At 45.8% G+C, this 26,986-nt stretch overlaps 2 protein-coding genes, 1 long non-coding RNA gene and 1 other non-coding gene across 11 annotated transcripts; 2 read left to right on the forward strand and 2 right to left on the reverse strand.

Moving 5' to 3' along the window:
- Positions 1–3,764: 3,764 nt before the first annotated feature.
- On the reverse strand, positions 3,765–7,148 carry LOC117840013 (uncharacterized). 2 transcript variants are annotated; one of them, XM_034720468.2, is made up of 10 exons: positions 6,971–7,148; positions 6,726–6,785; positions 6,584–6,623; positions 6,030–6,208; positions 5,349–5,387; positions 5,176–5,262; positions 4,989–5,049; positions 4,415–4,539; positions 4,221–4,312; positions 3,765–4,137 (listed from the first exon to the last, which is right to left on the reverse strand). In XM_034720468.2, the coding sequence occupies exons 1-10, from the start codon at positions 7,016–7,018 to the stop codon at positions 4,017–4,019; spliced, it is 852 nt and encodes a 283-aa protein (XP_034576359.1). In that variant the 5' UTR covers positions 7,019–7,148; the 3' UTR covers positions 3,765–4,016. The 2 variants fall into 2 exon arrangements, with proteins under 2 accessions (XP_034576359.1, XP_034576360.1); XM_034720469.2 differs by having other exon boundaries at positions 3,765–4,134; positions 6,971–7,145.
- A 1,480-nt stretch (positions 7,149–8,628) lies between these two features.
- On the reverse strand, positions 8,629–19,294 carry LOC117837880 (uncharacterized). Of its 7 annotated transcripts, none has more exons than XR_004636450.2 (4): positions 18,924–19,294; positions 18,688–18,821; positions 14,512–14,673; positions 8,629–8,909 (listed from the first exon to the last, which is right to left on the reverse strand). It is a non-coding gene; the product is annotated as an uncharacterized lncRNA (long non-coding RNA). The 7 variants fall into 7 exon arrangements; XR_004636452.2 differs by lacking the exon at positions 8,629–8,909 and adding an exon at positions 13,985–14,408; XR_004636447.2 differs by lacking the exon at positions 8,629–8,909 and adding an exon at positions 13,985–14,431.
- LOC117841250 (small nucleolar RNA Z247) lies at positions 10,559–10,697 on the forward strand. The gene has a single exon (XR_004637270.1). It is a non-coding gene; the product is annotated as a small nucleolar RNA Z247 (small nucleolar RNA).
- Positions 19,295–19,445: 151 nt separating the features above from the next.
- On the forward strand, positions 19,446–26,529 carry LOC117837879 (uncharacterized). Its single transcript, XM_034717682.2, has 8 exons — positions 19,446–19,615; positions 19,759–20,194; positions 20,285–20,572; positions 21,547–21,749; positions 21,955–22,127; positions 24,307–24,842; positions 25,023–25,095; positions 25,782–26,529. The coding sequence occupies exons 2-8, from the start codon at positions 19,856–19,858 to the stop codon at positions 26,279–26,281; spliced, it is 2,112 nt and encodes a 703-aa protein (XP_034573573.1). The 5' UTR covers positions 19,446–19,615; positions 19,759–19,855; the 3' UTR covers positions 26,282–26,529.
- The last annotated feature ends 457 nt before the right edge of the window (positions 26,530–26,986 follow it).

Consider the following 26,986-nt stretch of genomic DNA (forward strand, 5'->3'; position numbering starts at 1 on the left):
TACGGTACAATTAGCATAATGTTTGTGAGTTTACATCCAGAATGCCACTGGATTCCGATGAAAGCCATTCGAAGCTACTTCAGGCACGCTGTAGTACCGGACCCGGCGGCTGTTGCCGGTGGTCAGGTCGCCATTCTCGTCAAGCTTCAGGGAGAAGGTCGTCACTCGGAACAGATACGTCGGGGGATCCTCTTCCTCGACCTCATCATACTCATAGGCAACATCATCCCTGCCGCCCTTGATGTAGACGCACTCCACCAGGCAGAACCTGCTCTTGCCGCCCATGTAGAGGAGGGTGGCACCCATATGCACCTCGGCCGGGTCCTCGCTGAACAGCTTCTCCTTGCTCAGCTTCCACGCCGGGCGGCGCCCGTAATCGGAGCCGGCGGACACCAGCTCGCAGGCGCAGACGCGGCCGATCTCTTCCGGCCGGTACGCCGAGAGCCCGACCCAGACGTTCAGGTCGCCGTCGAAGTAGCCGCGGCCGCGGAACAGCAGCGCCCACCCGCCGTGGTACCTCCACACGGAGCTCCCGTTCCCCGCCATGTGGAAGCTGTAGGTGGCCTCGTCGTCGGGTATGATCCCGACGCTGACGAAGATGGTCTGCCCGTCGGGGAGCACGACGTGGGAGACGACGTCCGTGCAGTCCGCGGGCGCGTCCGGGAGCTCGCGCCACGACAGGGGGTCCAGCTGGCTGGTGCCGCTGGCGGCGTCCGGCAGCGGCATGTCGAGGACGTGGAAGGAGAAGGCCCCGAGGACGAAGAGCCTGTCGTCGCCGATGGGAAAGTAGGTGGGGCCGAGCGCGTCCCTGCGCCCGCCGCCGATGGGAAAGTGGGGGATCGGATGAGCGCGTCCCTGGGCAGAGGGGCGAAGGCGAGGGACCGCGCGTGGACGTCGAAGCAGCTGGCGCCGCCGCCGCCTTCCCTGAGAATCATGGCCATGATGCTCGAGCCCGCGGCCGAGAAGTAGGGGGACATGATGACGCCGCACGGTGCGGACGCCTCGAAGCGGAAGAGGGATGGTGACAGGCACGGCTGATGGCGCCGGCCTCCGCAACGTCGGCAGCAGCGATCAGACGGCGACAAATCCACCTTGAGGATGCTGTATCCCGATGACCAGTCGTCAAGGACGAGATAAAGGTGTCGCCGCCGCGTCTCCCCGGGGCCGCCGTCGCTGCCTCGCCCGACGCGCCGCCGCTTCGGCGTCCTGGGCTTTTCCTCGTCGCTTTCTTCCATCACGTCCAGCTGCCGGCAAACCCAAGTGTTCCTCCCCTGTTCGACGGGTCCGTTTCCTTTCGCGCTCCCTTGGTGCTGTCTCAGACCCTGGAAGATCTGCAAGAATTCGAATTCCAACTCATAATTGTGAAACAGAAATCAATCCAGTCCAACCCGACGTCTACTGCAAGTCTGCAACTCCATCTTGACAAATCCTAACGACATACGAATCCGAGTCCGATTCGGGAAACCACACCACATGTAAGGTAAGAGATGGCCGTCGCCCGTCGGAAAACAATATAACCATCAAACTGGTGGGATGGTCTTTTGCATTTAGCTTCACCCCTGGTGAAGTCGTTACTGTTTTTTTTTTAGTTTGCTGTAACGAATCATACTGATAGCTGCACGCTGAGAGCAAAGTGGTTCTGAGCAGATTCTAAAAAGCAAAGCATCAGGATACCATGACACCAGCAAAGCTACATGTGCATAGATAAAGCCAGACTTCAATTCAGAAGTCAGAATTGTTTACCCTCTTCAAACTCGAAATACATTATGAGATAATGAGTAGCACAATCCAGGTACTTTGAAGAGGATATCATGACATGGTGATGTCTCCATACAATGGATTTCAGGTTTTCACATCCAGAAAGCCACCGGATTACTGAGGAGAGCCACAGTCGACTCTTTCGGCACTCTGTAGTATCGAACTCGGCAGCCGCTACCTGTTGTCAGGTCTCCATTCCTGTCATATTTCAGAGCAAAAGTAGTCAAACGAAGCAAATAGCGACGGATCCCGGACGTCACGTCTTGCTCGTGCTCTCTGAGGTCGCAGTCCTTCGTCTCATCAGCAGAGCCGTCGTCCTCCTCATCGTAGTCATACAGCAGGTGATCATGGCAGACGCAGTAGTCTTCCCCCTCCAGGTCGCAGCCATTCCTCTCGTCATCAGAGTCGTCTTCTTCGTAGTCACTCTGCTCACCATCGTCTTCGATGGAGACGCACTGCACGAGGCAGTACTCGCTCCTGCCCCCCGTGTACACTAGGGTGGCACCTACGTGCCTCTCGGTTGGGACATCGCCGAACAGCTTCTCCTTGCTGAGCTTCCGGGCCGGGCACCGGCTGTCGCCGCCGGCGTCGGGGTCGGCGGGCACCACGTCGCAGGAGGAGAGGTGGCCGATGCTGTCTGAGTCCCCGGAAAGCCCAACCCAGGCGTCAAGCTCGCGGTCATAGTGCGCGCGGCCGGCGAACGGCAGCGCCCACTCGCCGTGCCGCTTCCACTCGTGCTCGTGCTCGTGCTCCGCCGTGTCGAAGGCGAAGGTGGTGGCGGCGGAGGCGCCCTTCGTGATGCTGACGAAAATGGTGTGCCCGTCGGGGTGCACGGCGTAGGCGGCGACGTGCCTGCGCTCGAACGGCGGGTCGGGGAGCTCAAGCCACGACCACGCTCTGGCCTCCTCGCCGTAGGCCGGCCTGTAGAACTGCACCGGCGGCGGGTCGAGCGGGTCGAGCCGGTCGAAGGTGCCGTCGGCGAGAGCGAAGAGCCTGCCGCCGGCGGGGATGTAGATGGGGTCGGCCCCGGTTGTCTCCATCCGAGGGGCAAACAGGCAGCTCCGCATGCGGACGTCGAAGACGGGGAAGTGGCCCTCGAGCACGGAAGAAAGCGCCGCCGCCGGGGCTATGGGATGCATAGCCAAGATCTTGGAGTCGAAGGCGGCAGCGAAGTACGTGGGCAGCCCGCGCTGTGCCTCGACGCGGAAGATGGCCGGCGGCAGGCGCTGGTCGCCGGTGCAGGCCAGCTCCCACCCGCCTGAGAAGCGGGCGGCCATCTTCCAACCAGGGGTTTCGTCGGAACCGCCGAAGCCATCGGACGACAGATCTACCTTGCGGATACTGTAACCGCTCGGCCAGTCGTCGAGGATAAGGTAGAGTTGCCGCTGCCGCCGCTTTGCCACACGGCCGCCGCCGCGCTCGAGAGCCCGCCGCTTCGCCGCACGGCCGCCGCAGCGCTCCACGGCCCACCGCTTCGCCATCTCTGCGAGCGGAAATTGCAGATTTGATTTCCTATACCCTAGTAGGAGCCCTGCAATTCGGGTCCGAAACGGCTCAAATTGTCAATCTGAATCGAATCCGGGAGGCCCCAAAGAGAAGGAAATTTACAGGACCGTCCGCAGAGGAGAGGGGCCGCTGAGTGACGGTCCTGCTTCTTTGAGTGTCAACAGATAAGATTTTCAGCTAATCACCAAACTATAAAAAGGCGCTGTTCTTGGACTAGGAAAAGATTCCAACACTGGGGGGTGCGAAGCAAATTATCTGAAGCGATGGTGTAAACTAGGGGGCAAAAGAACTGAACTCAAGAAGAGAGTATACAACAAAGAATTCAGCAGAACACAAGTGCAGGACTATGTGAAAGAGCTAAGCAATATACAAGCATGGCGCCAGCATAGGCGAACTGTAGAGGTCGCCCCATGACACATCACATTCGCAAAGCCTTAGGACCAGCACACTTCTTCCCCAACCAAAACATCGATAAAATTATTCAAAACACCGAGCAGCAGTTAGCGGAGGAGGATAAGTTAATGTATATTCACCATATGCTGTGCAACTTGATTTTGCTGTCTTACTCTTTACACGCTAACCAAGTAACCAGGGTCCAGGGCTCGCTGCTCCAAACTGTTACCAAAAAAATTTGACGAACTTTTGGCTAAGGTTTCTAACACCAGTTTGTGAATTTCCTTCTCTTAATCTACACTGGGGAGGTAGCTCTTCAAGAACATGTCTACGAGTACACCAAAAGCTTGATGAAATGTCTAAACATCTGTAAGAATTATAGATGATACAATCATGACATAGGCCAGGAAGAAGAACATGACAATCTGGATGAAGAACTTCGGGTTGTCCCTCAAACTTGGGCCCACCACTGATCTACTGCTTGAGAATACAAGAATAAACTTTCAGTTATGTAAACTCAGCGCTGAGCAAGAACAGTGCAACGAACATGTCGCATATCATACCTGGCAATCCGCTGTGAGAGCCGATGGAAGGGCAGACTCTGAATGAAAACAACACCTGGTCCCGTGAGAGATGCTGTTAGCTGGTTTTCACCCTGCATACAACGATGTTTATCAGTGCAAGGAAAATAAAGAAATATGAATATAAGCAATTAACAAGGAAACATGAAGCATGGGCTGGAAGAAAAGGCACTCACCCCAAAGACTGCTCTTCTAAGTTGGTTAGGGCTCTTCAATTGGAAGTTGATGGTAGTTGTCATAGCCACAATACAAGCAGCATCAACAGTAATAACCTCTTGGGGAGCAAGGATTTTCTGCATGACTAGAAAAATTGACAGCAAAGTCTTCCAGTTAATAGGAGGATCCCATCCACATGTTACCAAAGTCAAGAATAACTTGCTAGACTAAAAAAAAAAGGATATGAGATCACATCTTGTTCATAGAAAACAAACTGAGGTCTCGTACCTAGCGGCTGGTCTGCTACTATAGAAATTTATGTGTAATTACCAAATGATGTACACAGCAAGTATGTTAACAACATCTATATCTGTTAACATAATGTGCCAACCTAATGTTGCATGTAAAATTTACTACAAACCATATCATTTTCCAGCAGTGTATCCTAAACCATTTACGGCATTAAAGCTCATCTTTTTAAGTACAATACCTAAAATTTCTGTCCAATTTGCATTGCTAAAGTGCAGAATGACATTACAATTTCAAATACTGATATCTATCGCAGTATGTGGCACAAGTGTGAAAAGTCCGTACCTGATCCACCGCCGACAAGAAAAGCCATCCCCTGGCCCCTAAGCTTTTGTTTAAGGATCATCTGGAGAAAAAATGTATAGCTTTCATATTCCAGCATGCAACTTAACAGGGAAACATAGATAAAAGAACCAAAAGGTACATATCTTGTCATATCCAAAGTAGCAATATAACTCAACAGTTAACCAACCTCTGCACCAATCTCAATATTCCGTGGTCGTGGCTCAACTGTACTGGTGACTGACACATCATTGACTGAACACAGAAAAGCATCTGCCTACAATGATAATTCAGTATATGAAGTTCTCTTGAATTTCAAGCAAAGTTCTCTTGAATTTCAATCAAACTTTGCTAAGAACTTACATGGCAAAGAAGTTCTCCACCAAAGTTTGCTAGATCTACCTGCAACAAATGCGAGCAACTGCGATCAGACTAAGATAGCAATTTTGCATTCATATTAGTGCACAATTATAATGCTGATGCCCCTACTACCGAGCACGTGCCATAAATGCTGGTATGCTTGACATGTACTACCTCCATATCATTTTATTTGACGTTGGCTAGTTCAAAAATGAACTAACCAACGTCAAATAATATGAGTTGGAGGGAATATCAGGTAAGAGGCAGGTAAATGGCTAAGGCTAACCAAAATGTATTCCTATACTTTGTTAACTGTGGGACAACCGAACAGTTAGGTTAGTGAAGATTGGAGAATAATCTAATAACAGTATTTAATTGGATGGTGTTAAAGTTGAACAAGAAAACTAACAAATCCTTGTCTGGCAAATAGAAGTTCAAATTTTCAAGCCATAGAGCAATATCATGGAAGTTTCAACAACTAGCACATGCAATCAGCAATCTTGAACTTGCAAATGTATGAGGACAATAGCGATGTTTTTCACATTAGAAATGATCATTTTTTTTTAGTAAGGGAGCTAGGTTAGGGATAACAGCTCATAGCCACATGCTACAAACTACAACAGAAAATACTAAATGAGGTGATACTAAGAGGAATGCTAACAAACTACAACAGAAAATACTAACCGGCAGTATCCTCCCAGGAAATGGTGCAGCAATCCCGACATATCCATCATCGGATCCAGTATTGAAGAAAACGGTGCTGCTTACGCTTTTCCCAAAAATCCACTGCCACACGCCTCCATCATTTTCAGGCAAGTAATTATTGTCCATCTGCATGTTCCCGGACATGTAGCACATTGTACCTAAAGAAAACAGCAATGCTGAGAAAATCACACGCTGACGATCTCAAGGACAATATGGTACTATAATACATTTTTCACAGCACAATATGTATGCAACAGATCGTTCACAGAAATTATCAACCAGAAGGTTAATCCTTTCGAACTACAGGCTGGGTTATGGCCAAAAATAAGTATTGAGTAGAACTGCAATATAATGTATGACTCAAAAATAGACACTAAAGCCGCAAGCTTCTGTCCGAAGATATGTAAAACTTACAATTTCTTCTACATGATGACTATTTAGCACCTTATTTACTAGTTTTAGTTTAATTGAAGGTCACATACAAAGATACTTCAGCAGGCAATCAGCAGAGCAGAAGGACTGAATTCAGTTACCTGGTTTTGCAGTTAACTTCTCCTGAGATTTCAACATCACCTAAAAATCAATTGCCCCCAACAATTCCAAATGAGTAAGGTTCAATTCATGTGAAGAGAGGAACTAAGAGTAGGGAGAACAGATTTGAGCACCATAAACTACCTGCAGGACCTGCACATCTCCTCCGGATATCTGAAACGCCGTCACAGATCCTTGCTGGCTCTGAAACCGAGACCCACACAGTTCAAACCGAATCAGACGGGACGAACACAATCGGAGCCCATGAGCAGCGGATCGGGTGGATCCAGCCCCACGAGCTCGAATCGAACCCTAACATCCTACGCGGAGATGAGACCATCACGCGAAAAAAGGGATCAGATCGTGCCGGTGAGGGGATGAGCGCGGACCTGGTAGACGTAGGGCTGGAAGGGAGTGGAGAAGAAGGGTGCGGCCATGGCGGGAGACCTTCTGGAAGCTTCTCGAAGCGGTCACTGCGCGCCGGCTCGGAGAGTCGTCGACGGGTTCGGGAAAGTAGCCATTCGGCGGAGACGGCGAGCTGTTCTTTTAGGTTCGTTTAGGTTCTCTGAGCTTAATTACGACAGGAGAATTTCTTTTTTTGTTTATTTCTGTGCCACGTAGGTTTATCTAAGCCGTTAATTGTACGATGGGCGGTGGCCTGATGCGCGAAGGGTGTTCCCGTGGCCTGTCCACGCAGGCTTCCTGTGAACGTGGCGGCATGCTGTTGGTTTGAGTGACTTGCCACGACGTGTCCAGTGAAGCAGCGCCGTTTTCCTTTCCTTTTCTTTTTTTTAGAAGTAAGCGCCGCGTTCTTTTTGAAATAATATAGTGCTGCATTCTCATGTTGAACTTATGTGGATTTTTGCTGACTTTACCGTAGATGTTCGATATAGTTCGATTTCTATTTCGGTAAATCATAATAATAAACTATAAATATAATGGTACACGTCGCAAACAAATATCCATCATACTCAAAAATCATAAAGATGAAAGGCAAACGTGCCTCAGTTGTCTAAATTCCATCCATGTCTAAGCTTTCGACTCAGCACGTGTGTATAAGTAAAAGGTACTATGGGCATATGGAGAAATTCTATGAATTTCAAGATACGATGGACTAGTCTCTTAAGGAGAGGTAGGCACGAAATGATTATCCCTTTTTTATCTTTTTACTTACAATATCTTTGTCCATTCCTTGATTCCATATTAGATGCAATAGAGAGTATAGAACTGTGCCTAGGCTACCTTATGGTGTTTGCTTTCGAGGGTTGTTGTTTCTTTTTCGACTCCTCATTGTATCCTTGGACAATGGTTCTGTTTCTTGCATGGTCGTGTGTCCCTGTTGTACATGTTCAAACTTTTTCTCTTCTTAATAAAAACGTGCTATGCACGTCTTAAAAAAAAGAGTATAGGACTGTTTCACGCTAAGTTCACTTCACGACTAACATCAAGCCTAATCATACATCATACATTTTCATGTGGTATAGACAATAACATCTATTTCGATAGAACTAAGATGATTTATGATTTATCCTTGAACAAAATAGGATGTAGACATCCACCCTTTTTTTCTCTTTACTTGTTTCTATTGTATTAATTAGTAACCACAACATTTTTGTTCACTCCTTGGTTTTACTTGCATTAGATGCGGGGTTGCAAAAGTAGTTTTCGTGTCTCTTTTCCTGTACTTGAGCTACTTTTCTTGAATCGTATTTATGGACGTTTAATATCTTACTTATTTTCTACATCGAGAGCGCGCCATCGCACCCGATGCCTAGCTGCTACTATTCTCTTAGATGTTTAAGCTCCTCGTTCATGGAGTTCATCGTACTATAAACATCAATGGGTAGTAAACGTATTACGACGCAGTGGCAGAGCTACGTGGGGGCAAAACTGGACGCCTCCCCCCCTTGCCGCCGCCATTTAGTCCACAAAACTGCTAGGACGGCCGGCGCGCTACGCCGCGCCCGTATATGTAGCACGGCTGTTTCGCGTGGATGCGTTGCTGTCTGTCGTTGCAGTTTCAGAAATTTGGTACGTTGTAGAGATCTGAACATGAAGACATTTCATTGCTGTTAAAGAAGCATACCAAAATATTGGTGGCACATTCCATAAATTCATATAAGTCATAACCCTGCCAGTAAAGGGTAAAAATTGAAAAGAGAAAATTCAGTGCTAAAAGGAATCTATAGACATTACAGGCTTGTGTGGAAATAGCTATGTTTATGTCACGACCATAATATAAGTGTCTGACACATGAATATGAAATTCTAAACACCGCCATTGCATCAGCATCCAAATCATGGCTGACCAGTGTAAATTGTACCTTTCCTGCTAGCAATGAATCACAGTAAATCCAGAGAATGTAAATTTGGCAAAGCCATCATCAAACAACTACAAATAGTGAGACGATCAAGCACTCTGATTCTGAGGTTCTTGTCCAAATGAACCGCTTGAAATGTAAAATAGAGAAGAGAGAGCAAAGTTTAACCAATTACACATATTTTTTAAGAGAATATGCTTCGTTTAACAATTTGCATAAATAGACGCCACGGAATGTATATTTGACAAAGAAAATATCCCTATTGACCAACAGTCCTAAGTTGAGTAACTGATGGCAAGTAAAGCGGACCTTTACTTCTTGATTGCAAATGTGAATTTTAGTACAACAATAAAAAGTGTCAATTTGGCTCTTCGGCAACACGTACGAAGCACATTTTCGCAAATCATACACTAATAAGAACTCTTTCGTTTCGTGATGATATAAGTTGCAAGCGATAAGGTCAGGTGATCAGATCCATCAAAAAGGTTGAGCAAGGAGTATATAGTGTGGTAAGATCAACATATCCAAAATAATTATGTGTAGCTGAATTGGTCTTGGCTTTAGAATATACATGTCACCTGAATTGACATCGGCAATGAGCATACAGACTGCAGTATGAAAAATAATGGGAATAAAAACTAAAGATAGCTGCAAGGATAACCTCAATAGGTGGATGAGTGACTTGGAAGGAAAATTTGCAGAGCATTTGAAAACAACATGCGTATCCAGAACCATGTGTAGCATGGCTTCAAAATAGACATGTCACCTAGATTGACATGGACAATGAGGATATGCAGTATGAAAGTAATGGGAATACAAACTAAAGGCAGTTGCAGGTATGACCTCAATAGGAGAATGACTGGTACGCACTTCCCATTTGTTACCCTTTCGTAGAATGCAGCAATTTTACTTTAAGTTTCTTAAACAACAAGATATGCCACGGCTTGTAACAAGACTATCTGAGAATCTGTAATTGGTTGAGTTAGACTTAGAGGTAGATAAGGAAGGTAATTTACCTGTTTTCCAAGATGTAATCAAACCAAACTCCTCTATCTATCTCTAAGCTATTGGCCTATATATGAACACGTAACCGTGGCGAGCCAAGATAGCCAACTGCGTTCACCTATTCTTTCATGGTAATCAGAGCCATCCTTCCACCAAATATCCAATAGCCTCACCATCCATGACGTCATCTTCCTCGACGACGTTGGCGCTTGGCATGGCAGTTTCTGAGAAGCTGACTAGGAGAATCATGTGCTTTTGGAAGGCGCAGATCCTTCCTAGCATCCGGGGAGCCCAACTCATGGGCTATCTAGATGGGACGACGCCTGTTCCTTCGTAGACCCTAGAAGTCGTGAAGGACACCAAGAAGACGATCGTCCCCAACCCCGACTATGAAGCTTGGTTGGTCAAGGACCAGCAATTGCTCAGCTACTTAAACAACAACCTCACCAAAGATGTGTTGGCGCAAGTGGCGACTATGACAACGGCGGCCGAAGTATGGGCAGCCCTTGAAGACATATTCTCAGCTCGATCTAGGGCGTGTGCGACAAATATTCGCACGCAACTCTTCACCCTGAAGAAAGGAAGCATGACAATGACAGTGTTCTTCACCAATATGAAAGGTTTAAGGGATGAACTCGCCACTGCCGGTAAAATTATTGATGATGATGAGATGATTTCGTATATCCTAACCGGTTTAGATCAAGATTACAATCCTGTCGTGTCTTCTGTTATGGGTCGGTATGATACCATCTCCATGAGCGATCTTTATGCTCAGTTGATGGCTTATGATACTTGTCTTGAGATGCTTCATGAAGGACAAAGTCATGGCCAGTACCAATCTTTAGCCAATTCAGCATCAAGAGGGCGTGGAGGCTACCGCGGTCGAGGAGAAGGAGGAAACCGTGGCCGTGGAAACAGTCGCGGTCCCAACTTCAATTCCAACTTCAATCGCAACAGCAACAACACGCCTAAGCAAGGAGGCAAGAACAGCAAGCCACAATGCCAGATCTGTAAAAAGGTCGGCCATGAAGCTCCTACCTGCTGTTACATGTATGATGAGGATGGAGAAGAACAACAACACCCCAAGATTGCTGGAGCTGCAACAAGCTATGGGGTGGACACAACCTGGTACATGGACAGCGGAGCATCTGACCATATAGCTGTAACAACTCTACCTAAATTAAGTACCTTTAACAATAAACCAGTGATAAATCAAATTCCTAAGTTAAGAAGTGAAATGACCTTTATAAACCTAAGAAGCTCTTTTTGGAGTTTGAATTAAAGCTTGAAAATTTATATACAAACTTAAAGTTTCTGCCCAAATAAGAGTTGTAAAACTTTTTAATTCCAACAACTTTTGTTAAAGGCACTTTGACTAATTCGGAGGGGAAGGAAGTCAAAAACAGCAACCAAAGCCGGTTTTTCTAAAGGACCCTGAAAATCTCTTAAGTCCTGGAATTCGAGTTTTCCTTCATCTTGCAAGCTTTCATCTCCCGTTTTCCCTATCTAAACTCGAGTCAGAGCCTTAATGAAAGTTGTAGTACCTCGAGTGTGTTCCAACTTTGTCACACTGACCCAGATCCAAATCAGACCCGAACTTGTTCAAAATCCCGGTCAAAGTGAGGTAAACCAGTCAACTCACCCCGGATGCCTTAAATCCTAAGTCTGCAATTCCAGATTTTTGGCTAACTTGGCGTAAAATATCTTCGAATCCTCTCACGATCAAAACCGACACCTTAAACAAAGTTTGAAGAGCGATCAGTGTTGAACAAGTTTGTTTAAGGGAGTTTCGGAAGTTGTGTTGAAAGATTCGGAGGAGGATCGCTCCAAAGCTGGTCGGGCTTACTGCCCGAAAGGGGGCCTCGATGCCCGCGCGCTAGAGCACGTTCGCTCGCGCGCCGCGCGCCGCGTGGCCGCCGGCCATCGGCAGCTCGCCGGCGCCCTATCACCAGTGCGATAGCGACAGGACGAGAGCCACGGCGCCCAACCCGCGCCTGCGACAGGACGGAGCGAACGTCGGGCCAGCCCACCGCCGGCCGCGCGCGTGCCGCCTTCCGCCTGCCACGGCTCTGCTCCGCCAACCCCGTTCCGCCCGTCCGCCGGGAAAGCTGCCACAACCCCGACGTCCCGCGCCTTCGCCTGCTCACCCAACCCCCACGGTAGCCCTTCCGCCTCGCCCGCCCGACAGACCGGAAGCCCCAGACGCGCGCCGCCCAAGTCCAATCGCCGCCGAAGACCACCCGGAGCTCCGCCTCCTCTGCCCAATGGCGTCGTCGGCCAATGGCCGCCTTGCCCGCGCACTCGCCGCTCCCGGCCTTATCCTTTCCCCACCGGAGCCCCGCTTCGACCCTCCGCCCCACCACGGCCCTATAAAAGGGAACCCCCTCACCGGCAATGCCACCCCTTGCCACCGCCAGCACCTGCACCACCGCTTTCTCCTCTGCGCCGCCGCTGAGCTTCCGTGGAGCTCACCCCTTTGCGCCACCCCACACTCCGGCGACTTCGCCGCCACTCTCAAGCCGCTTCTCCCAACCCACCAGCTGCCTGTTCCTCCGCGCGGTACCAGAGTTTGCCAGTGATCCACCAGAAGCTCCGCCACCGCAGGAGCACCGTCGAAGCCTCGCTGTCGCCAAGCCTTAGTGCGTACAACCTTCCGCCCAAGTCCACTCCTTCGACCCCAAGGCTTCACCGGTAGACCTGGAGGTAAGCTACTTAACCTCCCTGTCCGGCTCGCCCGACCCCTTCCTTTTCGTTTCGCCCGACTCCTTTGTTTCGGTTCGCCCGACCCCTTTTCTTTTCGTCTCGCCCGACCCCTTTCCTTTTCGTTTCGCCCGACCCCTTTTCTTTTCGTCTCACCCGACCCCTTTTCTTTTCGTCTCGCCCGACCTTTTTCCTTTTGCCTCGCCCGACCCTACCAAGTTTCGCCGACCCTTTCTCCGCCTCGCCCGAGGGCTCGGCTGTAACTTTTTCTTTGACCCGAGGGTATCGGTGAAATATTTTCGGGGATTCCTCTGTGTTGAGTCTGAGGACCTTAGTACGGTTTTTCCTTAAATCTGAGGGTCAGACCCTAAGTTTCTCCCAACCCGACCCTCTCATCCTACTCTCCACCAACAGAAGTTGAACTCCCCCACCTTTCCTGTAGCTTTGCTACAAGTGTCCGTGTTAAACACATGAGTGTGTTGAAATAACCATCTAAAATGTTTAACCCCTGCATTGCATTTCCGTGTAGAGTTGAATCTCGCCGACGGAACGTACGTTCTTCACCCGGCACCGGAAGAAGACCTCGCCGAGGAACTGCATCCCTTCGAAGGAGAGCCCGAACCAGAGCAAGACCCCGAGGACCCGCCAGCTTTTCCTGAAGGCAAGCCCCGGAGCATAAATTTCTATCTTGAGTTCATGCAATTTTTGATTACTTGATTGCGCATTTACGTTTTGAGGAGTTGTAATGGAACCTTAGATGCATAAACTTAGTACCTTGTTTTTGAATACTAGTTGCTAAGGCCGAGTAGTTGCATTGCTTAATAGGTTTCGGTAAAAGTCGAGTGATCTCCTGTCACTCGCGAGTTATAGGAGTTGAATGTTTCAGTTATGTCGCAACTATAAGGACGACGGACGGGGTCAGGCTTATGTTTGATACTTGGTGGATTGCCCCGTCTGTCTAAATGAAAATGGACTAAGGTCGAAATGTGTCGGCGTTTGTGATCAAGTGTTTGAAAGTACTAATCTCATACCTTGTATGGGATGGGGAAGCCTAGTACCTGATTGAACTGGGGCGTGGCATACCCTCCGGCTGTCCTTGGAACGTCGTTCCCATGGTGCATCATGTGGGTGCAAGTGCGGTCACAGTGCAGCAATAGGCCGGGACTGTGGAGCATTGCATGCCAAAGGAAGTTGGCCCTGACACGTGCCTAAGGGATCGATGGGGACGGCTGACAAATGAAGCGACCCTTCGTGGTGCGGATGTCGTGAGATTAGGTTTGCCATGCATGGTTAATAAATTCGAATCGATTCGTCTGCCTCTCACAGTTTGAGACTACTTGATCGCTATTCCGCACTGAGTAAAGATGGAACATGAATATGAGATTAAGTTGATGCTTGTTAAGTACTTGCTTGGAAAATCATGCTTGTTTAGTATAAGTTGCTAATCTAGACCGGATAAAGAACATAGAACATGAGCTAAAATGTTGAAAGTAAGGACTGACTTTAGACGTTTTTGCAAGAAAACCCCAGAGCCAGAAAGCCTTGCATGTCTAGGTCTCGGTCGTGTCTTTCCGACGGGTCAGTCTTGTTGAGTACTAGTTGCTCAGCCTTGTTGTGGCTAATCTTTTTCAGGTAATGTCAATAGTTTGGTTGCGGGTACCACTTGGCCGACCCAGCTTCCTCCAGGCTGGACCGTCGAGTGGGATCCTTCCTCGGATGGCGAAGGAAGGAATTTTTGATGTCATGATCGGCTCCGTCGTGATGTCATGTATCGACATTTAGTTTCCGCTGTTTTCCTTTGACTTCGACCCATGCAAATTTCGGTCTGAATTTCACAAACTCTGATGTAATAAATTGCTGAACTATGTTGTCGTGATGGAATGTTGTAACCTCTGTGCTACTCACCTTCACGTGAGCGATGCTTCTCGATCCTGTTTATGTGGTTTATCGGATGAAATCCGACGGTCGACCAAGTTGACTTGCTTAAAGTGCATAATCGCGTGTCAGGCGACTTCAATGCATTTTAGTCAGGTTAATTTGGGCGGTTCTGCCACAATAACCGGTGACCTGGAGAAGATGACAATAAGAGACAAGTACAATGGTCATGATCAAGTGCATGTAGCAAATAGATCAGGTATGTATATCAGTAATATTGGACACATAATTTTACATTCCCCTAGTAGAAAATTATATCTAAATAATATCCCATGTGCCTAGCGCAAAGAAAAGCCTTACCTCTTTTCATCAATTTACATCCGATAATGATGCCTATATGGAATTTCATCCAAATTTCTTTGTTATCGAAGGTCATACATCAAGGTAGATGCAGGGGCGACCTCTATCCTTTATCATCAAGAATTTTATAAGGGAACAACATCAAGCAAGCCTATGGAGTCAATAAACCATCTACAATTAGATGGCATAGTAGATTAGATCATCCAGCATTTCCTATTATTGAGTGTGTGCTTAGAGATAATAGTTTGCCTCGTTCTAGAGATAAAAGCATTAATTCAGTGAGTGATGCTTGTCAGATGGACAAGAGTCATCAACTTCCCTATTCCAAATCAGATAGTATATCTAGTGCTCCTCTTGAACTAATTTTTTCTGATGTTCAGGGACCAACACCTATCTCGGTTGGAAGACACGCTTACTATGTTAGCTTTATTGAAATCGATTTCAGTAAATACACTTGGATCTATCTGCTCAAGAAAAAATATGATGTTTTTCCTATTTTTCAAAACTTCCAAAACTTAGTTGAAAGTAAGTTCAACAACAAGATCATTGCTATGCAGATAGATTGGGGAGGAGAATATGATAAGCTCAATTCCTTCTTCCAAAAGATCTTATAGCCCACCGTGTCTCGTGTCCTCATGCCCATCAGCAGAATGGAGCAGCTGAACGCAAGCATCGTCATATTGTGGAAGTAGGTTTCTCTCTCCTTGCAAATGCATCAATACCCCCTAAGTTTTGGGATGAAGCTTTCCTTACTGCTACTTATCTTATAAACCTACTTCCTAGCAAAATCTTAAACTATCACACGCCAGAAGAAAAACTTACAAGAAACATCTGATTATAATTCCATTCGCAACTTTGGTTGTGTTTGTTGGCCAAATCTACGAGCATATAATACTCGAAAGCTTTCCTTTCGATCCATCCGTTGTGTCTTTCTCGGCTATAGCTCTCTTCACAAGGGATTCAAGTGTCTTGATGTCTCATCCGGCCGTGTTTACATCTCAAGGGATGTGGTGTTCGACGAAAATATTTTTCCGTTCATAGATCTCCATCAAAATGTGCGAGCCCTTCTCCGCAAAGAAATCCTTCTATTGCCACCACATTTACTAGGGGATGTAACTTGTGCTAACCCAATTATCACCAATGACTTGCCTAGTGTTGAGCAGGAAGATACAGGAAGAAATTTGGATGAAAACGGTGAAGGAAATGCCACAAACGGAGCTGCAGAAAATCCTGGCGCCATATCCAATGCGGATCCTCATGCAGCCGACGGCGCACGATCCAGCGCTGATTTGCCTTGGGGTCGGACCAGGCCATATCAAGACTCGACGCGTGGCGGGGGCGAATCTACTCCGACCGTGTCCCCCCGGCCGCAGGGAGCTGTGCCGCCTGCGCCCAACCTGGAAGCGCTAGGTGTCCCACCTGACCAGGTGCTATCACCGGAGCGGACACCACCAGCAGGAGGCGGATTTTCTGCGGCGTCTTCACGATCTGCTGCGGCTGAATCTGAAACAGTTCAACAAATTGAATCCTCTCCTCCACCGATTGAGCTATCTCGTCCCATGACTCATTTATAAAGTGGGATTGTCAGGCCTAGAAGTTCACTGATGGCACGGTCAGGTATGGCTATTTTTGTGCTACAAGAGAACCTCAAACACTTGAAGAAGCTCTCGGTGATTCCAAGTGGAAGAAAGCCATGGAAGAGGAATACATGGCGCTGCTCAGGAATCAAACTTGGCATCTTGTTCCACCTAAACAAGGCAGCAACATAATCGACTGTAAGTGGGTTTACAAGGTAAAGAAAAAAATCAAATGGCTTCATAGATAGATATAAAGCACGCTTAGTAGCTAAGGGTTTTAAGCAACGTTATGGCATTGATTATGAGGATACATTTAGCCTAGTTGTTAAAATTGCTACTATAAGGCTTGTGCTATCAGTTGCTATATGTAGAGGATGGTGTTTGAGACAATTGGATGTTCAGAATGCGTTCTTACATGGTGTTCTAGAAGAAGAGGCTTACATGAAACAACCACCTGGGTTTGAGAAGGCAAATGCTCCACATTTTGTTTGCTGATTGGACAAAGCAATCTATGGTTGAAAATAAGCTCCACATGCCTGGTATGCGAGGTTAAGTACCAAGCTTATTGCTCTTGGTTTTAGAACTTCTAAGTCAGACACGTCTCTCTTTTATCTATCAGAAGGGCAACATAACAATCTATATGCTTATTTACGTTGATGATATTATTGTTATGGGGTCCTCTCAAGAAGCTATTGTGGTATTACTTCAGAATCTTAAACAGGACTTTGCACTCAAAGATCTTGGAGAATTGCATTATTTCTTAGGAATTAAGGTAAAGAAAGAAAATAATAGGATCCTTCTTTCTCAAGAGAAATATGCACAAGAAATTCTAGCACGTGTTGGAATGACAAATTGCAAGCCATCTACAACACCATTGTTGGCTACAGAGAAGCTTTCAATGCATGAGGTAAAGCTAAGTGAAGAAGATAGTACGCGCTACAGAAGCATTGTTGGAGCTCTCCAATATCTCACCCTTACAAGACCAGATATTGCCTATTCGGTAAATAAGGTTTGTCTATTCCTCCATTCACCTATAACCATTCATTGGACTACTGTTAAAAGAATACTTAGATATGTCAAGTACACGACCAATCTTGGGTTAAAGATTTCACAGTGCAAGTCAATGGTTGTAAGTGCCTTTTCTGATGCGGATTGGGCTGATAGTGTTGATGATAGAAAGTCAAGTGGTGCATTTGCTATATTCTTTGGAGCTAACCTTATCTCTTGGAGTGCTAGAAAACAAGGCTACTGTATCTAGATCAAGCACAAAAGCTGAATATAAGTAGATGGCAAATGCAACTGCAGAAGTTGTATGGTTGGAATCTCTTCTAGCCGAGCTTGGAGTTAAACTTAACGAGTCTCCTTATCTTTGGTGTGACAATTTAGGTGCTACCTATTTGTTTGCTAATCCTGTGTTCCATGCTAGAGCAAAGCACATAGAAATTGATTTCCATTTTGTTAGAGAACGGGTCACAAACAAACAGTTGCAGATCGACTGATATCCTCTAATGATCAGTTGGCGGATGGATTTACCAAAACTTTACCTGTCAAGAAGTTTGAAAAATTTCGAGGCAATCTGAATCTTGAGAAGAAGAGAAGTTCAGATTGAGGGAGGATGTTAAACAACAAGATATGCCATGGCTTGTAACAAGACTCTCCGAGAATCTATAATCGGTTGAGTTAGAGTTAGAGTTCCAAGATGTAATCAAACCAAACTCTTATATCTATCTCTAGGCTATTGGCCTATATATGAACACGCAACCGTGGCGAGCTAAGATAGGCAACCACGTTCACCTATTCTTTCAAAGTTCACCTATATTCCATGTTTATCTGTTAGATCATCGCTCTCTTATCCTCATACCATTTCTCTGGTATGCACTTCCCATCCTTATACATCAAGTTATCCTAGAATTGAAGAGTCACATTTCTCTTTCTAGTCGGTAGACACCCTCCCGTCTTTATACGAATCAAATTGGGCTATAAGATACTGTAATTATCTGCAGCAGTTTACATTCAGTAGCAGGAAGTACAACCATTGAACCATATACTAAGAACTCTAGTGCCAGATATGAATCGAAGACCTCTTGATTAATAGCTTCCAGTGTATGAGCCCAAGTTCTGAACGGAGCATGGAAACAAGCAGGAGCAGATGTAGAATTATCCCTTTTACTTAAAATCTATTGTTACAAAACATGTCCATGGTACTGTATTAGATTGCTCACCATCGTATTTATGATCTAGAACAAAAATAATCGAAGCAGGAACCTACCTATTAGAGCATCAGAACAACCAAATGGCTACAGTTGTCAGTCAAACAATCGAGCATGCAGTTGAGCTATCAGAGCACTTGCATCGTATTCGTATCTCTGATGTCAGATACTCAGATCCAACCTTAGGACACGTCTAAAACAAATGCAGATAATACAGTGGTTAAGAGGAGAGCCAGGGAACAGAGTGGTAGAGAGGCCATGGACTGGTGGACCAAGCAGACAGAGGAGTAATCACCTGCAGGCTGGGAGGCAATGGTGGTGCGGAGGATCCACGGTGAAGCCAGCAGGCCACCAGCGCTTCCACGGTGCAAACCTACGTCAGAATCAAATCGGATTAGGGAAGTGCAGCCACGATGCCCAGCGACAGAGGAAGTGCAGGCGGCAGGAAGCGGAAGGGGAAAACCAACAGGACCCGGCAAGCGACGCGGTGTCCGTGGGAAATAAGCCTGGAGGTCGGCGACCTCGCCGGCGCGGACCCGAATCAACCGTCAGGTCACGGTGCTCCTTCAGCCGCAATACCTTCTCCGCAGCACCATGCTCGTCGGCCGCCGAACGGGCGCCCGTGGTCCTCCATCCGAAAGGTGCCGCTGTACATAATTCATGCAAGATAAGGATGCTACACGATAAAATGAATCGAGACTTGCCCAAGCCCGAATCAGAACGGCGAAGCATTCGGGCCGGCTATAGGGGCCCCTGGGAGACCAGCCCGGTCAGGATCGGCCCATTCCGGCTCAGGGCCTCTTTTTTGGTCAGCGTACTAGGCCCTACCAAGCAAACTAAACGCTCTCGCCCCAACTCGCCGAGCACCGTCGTCTCTCCCCCCACCCTGCCGCCGATTGATCCTCCGCCGGCGCGCGGCTCCTCCCTCGGTTCCGTGTGGAGGAATGGGGGTTCGTCCGGCCGTGGATTGATTTTCTCTTTTCGCTGGTGAGTAATCCCGGCTTGCCTGTGCGGATTGCTCCGGGCCGGGGACGAGTTGGTTCTGTCCGAATTCTTCCATTCGGTAGTTGCGGAAATTGCATGCCGCATAGCGCTCCACTAATCAATCCATCTACCTGTGCTTCCATCAGGTTCTTCTTCCTCGGCGCGTAGGATCAATATAGCCGAAGCTCAAAGCTGCCGGTGAAGTTTATCAGACCAAGAATTTTGGGGTTCAACGGAGCCCCCATGTCCTACAGTAAACCCGGCCATGCTTCAGGCCGGGACGCGGTGTTCTGGTCGGATAAAATGAACGAGTATCTAATCGATTCGCTGCTTCACCAGCAATCCATTGGGAACAGGGGTGAGGCCAGGTTCTTCTCGGTAGCATATGATAGCATCGTCACTGGTGTCGGTGAAAGGTTTGGGGTGGCCATTGACCGGAACAATATCAAAAACCGCCTCAAGTATATCAAGGAATCGTTCTACGAGTGCAGGAACATTCTTAGTGAAGACACTCGGATTAAGTGGTGCCCAGAGAGCAGAAGATTCAATGCCGATCCAAATGTTTGGAGGGAGTTGATCCAGGTTCTTGTGCTATCAGTCAGTAAAGAATGAATGTTAACTTTTCTGGTTACAGACTTGCTATAAATCATTTGCTTTGTTTTTTTGTTGTAGAGAAAACCGGAAGCAAAAAAATGGATGACAAAGACGATTGACCATTATGATAGGTTAATGGAGTTATTTGGTAAAGAGAGGGAGAAATGTCTGGTTGTCGAGAGTTCAAAAGATACCCCGAAGAAAAAGGCGCGAACAGAACCACCAAAGCAGCAGAGACTTCAACGTACTCCATTAAATGGCCATTCCGTTGCTGAAAGTTCAAATAAGCTTTCGCAAAAAAGAGAAAGTTCAGATAAGCTTTCGCAAAAAAAAGAAAGTTCAGATAAAATGGCGAACAAAAGTGAGGTATCATCTTTAAACTTATTAATTTTCAATGAAGCTCAAGTTTATTTATCTTGTTCTCATTGGTTGACAAAGGAAGTGGCATTGGTAATACTGATCTGCGAGGCCTAGTTTTGCCACTTGTAAATCTAGGGGTGCCATTCTTTCTTAGGCAAGTGTTTAGTTGATTATCAGAATTTTGGTCTGCTATGTCTCCTTATCCTGATGCTTTGTTTGTTACACACCAAGTCTTTCTGCTAACTATGCTACAATTGTGTGGATGTGTGTCAATTTTGTTGTCGCAGAGCATAAGGCTTGCCAAGCACTAAGTGTGGCAAAGCTGGCTATTAACCAAGTAAGCGTGCAAGCGCTTTTTCTCCCTGGATGCTTATGTGAATTCCATAACGTGTAAACATGATTTCATCATGTATCTTTTCTTGCATGGTTGCACCATTGTTGTACATAGTTGTTTGCCTACTATTTTTTACATTTCAACTTGCCCTGTTCGCTTTCATGTGATGCTTATTTTGAATAGGTTGTGCCTTTTTATATATAAAAAGTAGCTCAACTATTAGTGAATTTAGATACCCTGTTATGATGCTCGCTATATGTTGATAAATGTATTATCTCTAGTTAAACAGATATACCTGTATGTCACCTGGTGTCATCCGGCAAAAATTTCTAACACCTTGTATTCTATATTTTATTTGTTATGTTGATTTCATTCGCTCGAGGCTCGACCAAGGAAGGATAATTGAATGCTTAGCATAGTCCTGTTGACTGTAAATAGCGAAATGATTATTAGGAAACATTATAACTAGGGTTCACTTGGTGACTCAATAAGTTCCCTTTTATCCATACTACTGGATGAATTTATTATCCTTCTTTAATTATCATTGGAATTTGCAAGATATTGACATAGTGGGATTTACAGAGTAAGAACGCATCGTGTTGACTGAATTTGGTGCAATTTTGCTCTGATGAGATTTTCTTTCCAGATCCCTGACGAGGCAATAACAAATGTGGAAGTTGATTTGTCAGAATTGTGCAGAACTGAGAATGGCATTGTTGCCATACCTGTTCGTGCCAATACATATGGTAAAGGTTTGCCCTATGCTCCTGACAATTGGCCATGTTCTGGGGATATATGGTACTGGAAAGTGGGAAACAGGGCTTCTGGAGCGGGCCATTGGGCTGACAGGTAATGCTCCTATCATGTCCTGGTAGATCTGAATTTGAGCAGCACCATGTAAAGAGGGAAAAATGAATAGCAGCTACCAATTCCTCAATTTTGCAGTAGACCGGCCAAGATTTGCTCTTAAATTATTCCTTCTATATTGGTTGTGCCAAGAAAATGAAGTTTATATATGCTGTTTGACTTTTGTGATGGATCCAACTGTGAGCAGGTATCTTACGCCGCCATCGCGTTTCCGTGAAGCTACTCGTAAGAGAGTAGGATTCGCAAGTAGAATACAAGTTGAAGAATTTATTAAGAGAGAGTTTCCAGATGTTGATCCTAGCACATTCTTTTCTATGTTTATCTGGAAGATCCCTGCTGAAGGACACAGGATCCAAAAAGGTAAACCTTTCTGCTGCATTTTTATGTTGTTTTAGTTGTCATGTAACTAGTGTTTTAAATAGTAGTTCGTTGAGGTTATGAAAAAGCTGTTATAATGGCTGCTGTAGTGATCATGTTCAGTGGCTTATAGCGGAGTCGTAACAGTTCGTGTAGGAAGTAAATATAGGTGCTTGTGTAGTGGTCTGTGGAAGCTTTTCTGGAAGAAAATTGTTTCTATTTTTATTCTCTATGCATTTGCACAATATCAGCTATAGTAAATGGCATTTAGGTATGTTTTTGTTGGATCTTGTATCTGATTTTTCTAGCAGCAGTTAATAAGTAACACTATTTTCTGAATATGCCTGAGGACCTTCCATGTTCCTTTCGACCTACTGATAATTTCTTCTATTGTCTTGATTTCATATTGATGTGCCTTTTTTCATTGTTGCTCCAGCCTTAGTTTATTATACCTTATGTTTATAGGTGTATACATATTGTTAGTGTCTTAGTGTGTTTGGTTGCTTGTATCATTCGGTTCATGTATGAAATGGTTCAAAATAATAATGATCCTGCATCGTTCGAGAAAAAAAATTGTAGCAACTCATCCAGGATGAAGCCATCCCACTTAATTTATTATTCTACTAATAGGAGTGAACCATATGATACAAGAAAATTGGTTGAACCCCACCATCCAGGATCATCCATACATGGATCATGTGGTGCATGCATCCAAACTCACCCTTAATGAACCTCATCTTCGTGCAACTATAGCTGACTCTGTCGCACCTAATACATCCACAACTCACATCTGCAGTTTGAAAATATCCTTTTAACTGTACAACGGAACCTGTTCCTTTTGATTCCTTGTGGTAGCGTGCCCTCCTTTTTCTCACTTTTGTATTTTGTTGGATGATGGATGTAGGTCTTAGGTTTAGTTCATCCCTAACCTTATCACTCGATTCCTCCTAAGAAACATGACACATTTTGCCAACACTCTTGTAGTGTAATGTTAAGCTCCCCAGTTAATAGAGAGACCAAAAAATCCTCTTGCTGGCAACCCCAAAAAATAGTGGTGTGGCACTTGTGGTTGGTTTGGCGCTTTGGGCCCTCCTACTATGGGGTAGTTGCAGTGGTCGCAAACCCAGTGGGTCAGCCCTGGTTACGGTGCGCCCTTCAGGGGTTTCTCAGCCAGCTTGGCTGAGGTTCCTTCTCAGTTGTAATGCCACGGGAACAGTCTTTCCCCCACCGGCCGAGTATTTTGGAAAGGCAACCATTTGTGTGGATACAAGATAAAAAGCATGAGTTGCATATGCAATTGTGTGGTAAATAATAAAGTCTATGACGAATTGGCCATACGGACATGTAGTACAACCTTCTTTGCGATATCTCTATTCTCTCGCACCTTTCACATCTGCAGTTGTTGTTGTTGTGTATTGAATCGCCTTTTACAATTACCTCTACTGGTGAAACCGATTTAGTGTCCTTGCTATGTAATTTAGTCAAAATCATGTTCTGATTTCAGTCTGTTCACACAATTTTCTGTGTTCACACCTTATATGGAAAGTATTTCGATATTTAAATAGTTTTTTAGTTGCGGGCTTGTTTGGTCCTGTCAATGTATAAGTTTAGGCCCATAGAGTTCTCCCATGCCTTCATATTTTTGCGCATGTATATGTTTTAGGCCCATACAACATTTTAGTGGACATATCATGTCTCTATATAGTGGTCTAGAGATCCATCCCTTACATCCCCCAATTCTCAAACCCTAGCCACCAATTAACTCTTGCTGCCGATGAAGCGGTTCTCCGCTGTGCGGCGCTTTCTCCTTCCCCGTCAGTCCCCGCTCATCATCAAGAACAGCTCCATCGGGGCTCGGACTCCATCTTCTATGAGATCTCTTCCTAGTGCATACAGTAGATCTGATCTTTTTGCCTGTAATTAAGCATCTGAACTAATTTTCCATCTTGTTTTCCCTTCATATATCTAGTCTAGAAATTGCTTATTGTTACATCGCTGATGTGGTGGTATGCAAAACCAATATTTTGGTGAGGGTATTTCATTACTTGAGATTCTGCTTGTTCTGGCTTTTACATGCTAATGGATCACAAGATACATCATACATTGTTTCAGTACGTTTCCTGCTCTCTCTTTTTCTAGATTGCTTGCTTTAGGCTGCTCTTTAATACCTAAGCATTTTCAGGCACCCAGCAAGTGAGGCTCCATGAACCTGAACCTGTTATGGCTGATCCAGTGTTCCCATGTAAGGCTAGGAATAACTTGTGCAACCTTGAAAGAGAAGACTTTATTGAATCAGCACCAGCACAAGCTTGTAATATTTGCTGCACAGTGCCTGGTTTCTGTCGCGAGTGCTGCTGCATTCTCTGTAACAGGACAATTGACTATTCTTTTGGAAGTTACAGCTGCATAAAATGTGAGGCAGTTGTGGAAGAGAACTACATATGTGGGCATGTTGCACACCTTGATTGTGCTCTTCGATGTTACATGGCTGGAACTGTTGGAGGAACTATAGGCTTGGATGTCCAATATTACTGCAGGCGCTGTGATAACAAAACTAACTTAATGATGCATGTGGAGAAACTCATGGAAACATGTCAATCTCTCGAATCAAGGGATGATATTGAGCGTATCCTGAATATGGGCTTATGCCTCCTGCGTGGCTCAAGACAAATGAGAGCAAAAGGCTTGGAGAACCATATGGGATCGGCGATGGCAAAGGTATAGTATGTTTTTGTGATATATTTGATCATCTCTTAATAGCACAGTGCTCTAGTTGGCATGGCTCTGAACTGGTGATACCACACAAGACACAGTGTCCATTTTTATCGTAGTTTACCCTAGCTTTCCTTCTTTTCAGTAATTTAAAGTCATGGACTGATGATTTATTGCTTAATGCAGCTGAAATGTGGGGTTGATCTTGTTGAAGTTTGGAAAGTGGAAAACAACGAGGGTGGGGCAACTCTCTGTGCAGGTAAACTTATTTTTGGACTGCAAGTAATCATAGGAAGAGTATAACTATATTTATCCCCAATGCTGTTCTAGGACTTGATGCCAGTCCAAAAAACTCAACCTAGTTGCAATGCCTTTGGCTTGGCCTTTGGTGTTCTATGTAATTCTTAGAAACCTCAACTCTGTAGATTGTAGTGAACTTTGGGATCGTATTAGACCAAATCTGTCTGAGAGTACATGTATCGCTCATTTGGTAGCACCTACACTTGCCTGATTGCTGTAGAAATGACTATCTTCATGTTTAAGCACAATTTGAATAATTTTGATGAAACCTTGGTGGCCTGACATAAAGTTGGATAACTAGTGTGTTGCCCCCCCCCCCCCCCCCCCCCCCGCCCCCAAAGGACATGTTGCTCCATTTATTTCTTGTGTGTTATTTTTATTGATATGCAATGCAGGACAGAATTCCCCACCTACTAGTGGTGTGACTGTGTCTGAGAATATCCTGCAGATATTGACATATATGGCTCCTTTGGTAGCATCTCTGCTTGCCTGATTGCTGTACAAATGACTATCTTCATGTTTAAGCACAATTTGAACTATGGCATTTCATGAAACCTTGGTGGCGTGACATAAAGTCTAGTGTAGGGGGATGTTGCTCCATTTATTTCTTGTGCATAATGGATTATTTATTGATGCGCAATGCAGGAGAGAATTCCCCGCATACCAGTGGTGTGACTGTGCTTGGGACTCGGCAAGTTTCTGAAGTGGGTGTGTTGACAGAGCATCCTGATCTAATCGATCCAAATGACTTAGGAATTGCTGTGGAAAATCTTCCAGTGTACAATCCTGGGGATCCAAACACCATTTCTGCCAAATTTGAGGATGAGATAGATCTTGCCCTTCAAGAACTGAAAAAATCTCAGGAAGCGGAATATAGGGTGGCAGAGCAAAGGCTTTATTCTCAAAAAGATCGCATCCTCAGTCTGTATAGGCAGCTTGAGTATGAAAGAGCTCAGCTTTCAGATCCCATGCCCTTATCTGACACTTCACAATATGGTGTGCTCCTTGCCAATGTGTTAAGCCGCGTGCACCAGTCAAAGTGTGAGGAGGAGAAGTTTAAGTGCATGCTGAAAGTTGCTGGTGGATTTGGGAAAGCACCAGAAAGTGTCACCAAGGAGTTCTTTGGGTTACCTGCTGATAAGTAGTTAGAAATCGATATCTCAGGACTTAGCTAGTGATAGGTTGCCAGGGTTGAACTTTGCCTGTGGTGTTGCAGTTGTATGGGTTGTATACATCCTCCCCAGTACCAAGGGGTCGCCCTCTTAGGGTTACCCCATCAGTCTGGTTTTGGACGAAACCTTTAAGCGCTGTGGATGCGCAGATTATGTGTGCACAACTGTACATGTTGTGCCGTAGGAACAGTCGTTCAATGAGAGATACTGAATGGACCGAATCTGTGCTCCCTGGTTTTCTGCATCAGTTTACTGGATTTAAGCGATGATTATGTTATAAATGTTTAACCTGTGTTTTCCTGAGCACATGTTGTTTCATCGACAGGTTGCTGCAGGACTTATTCTGTGCAAAGGTAACACAGGGCTGCTGCTGTTGTGCTGTTTTAAAAAAAAAATGCCAAGGGGTGGATAGATGGAGGCGATTTGTCTATTTGCAGGCTTGCAGGAGTTGCTTTGTGCGCTGCATGATTCGGTGATTTTTGGAGTTGCGATTATAAATATTTTTTTCAGTCCACATGTTGTGATCGCGTAGTAGCCCAATAGAATCCGTTGTCCTGGAAGAATGGCCGATACTATAAAAAAATCCATTATTTTTGTTACCTGCGCGTAGGTGAGGGTCACCAATCCATCCCATGCAGTAGCTGCGTGCCCAGTAGACGCATCCAGTTCAGCGAATTT

Source organism: Setaria viridis, chromosome 9, assembly GCF_005286985.2.
Source record: "Setaria viridis chromosome 9, Setaria_viridis_v4.0, whole genome shotgun sequence".
NCBI lineage: Eukaryota > Viridiplantae > Streptophyta > Magnoliopsida > Poales > Poaceae > Setaria > Setaria viridis.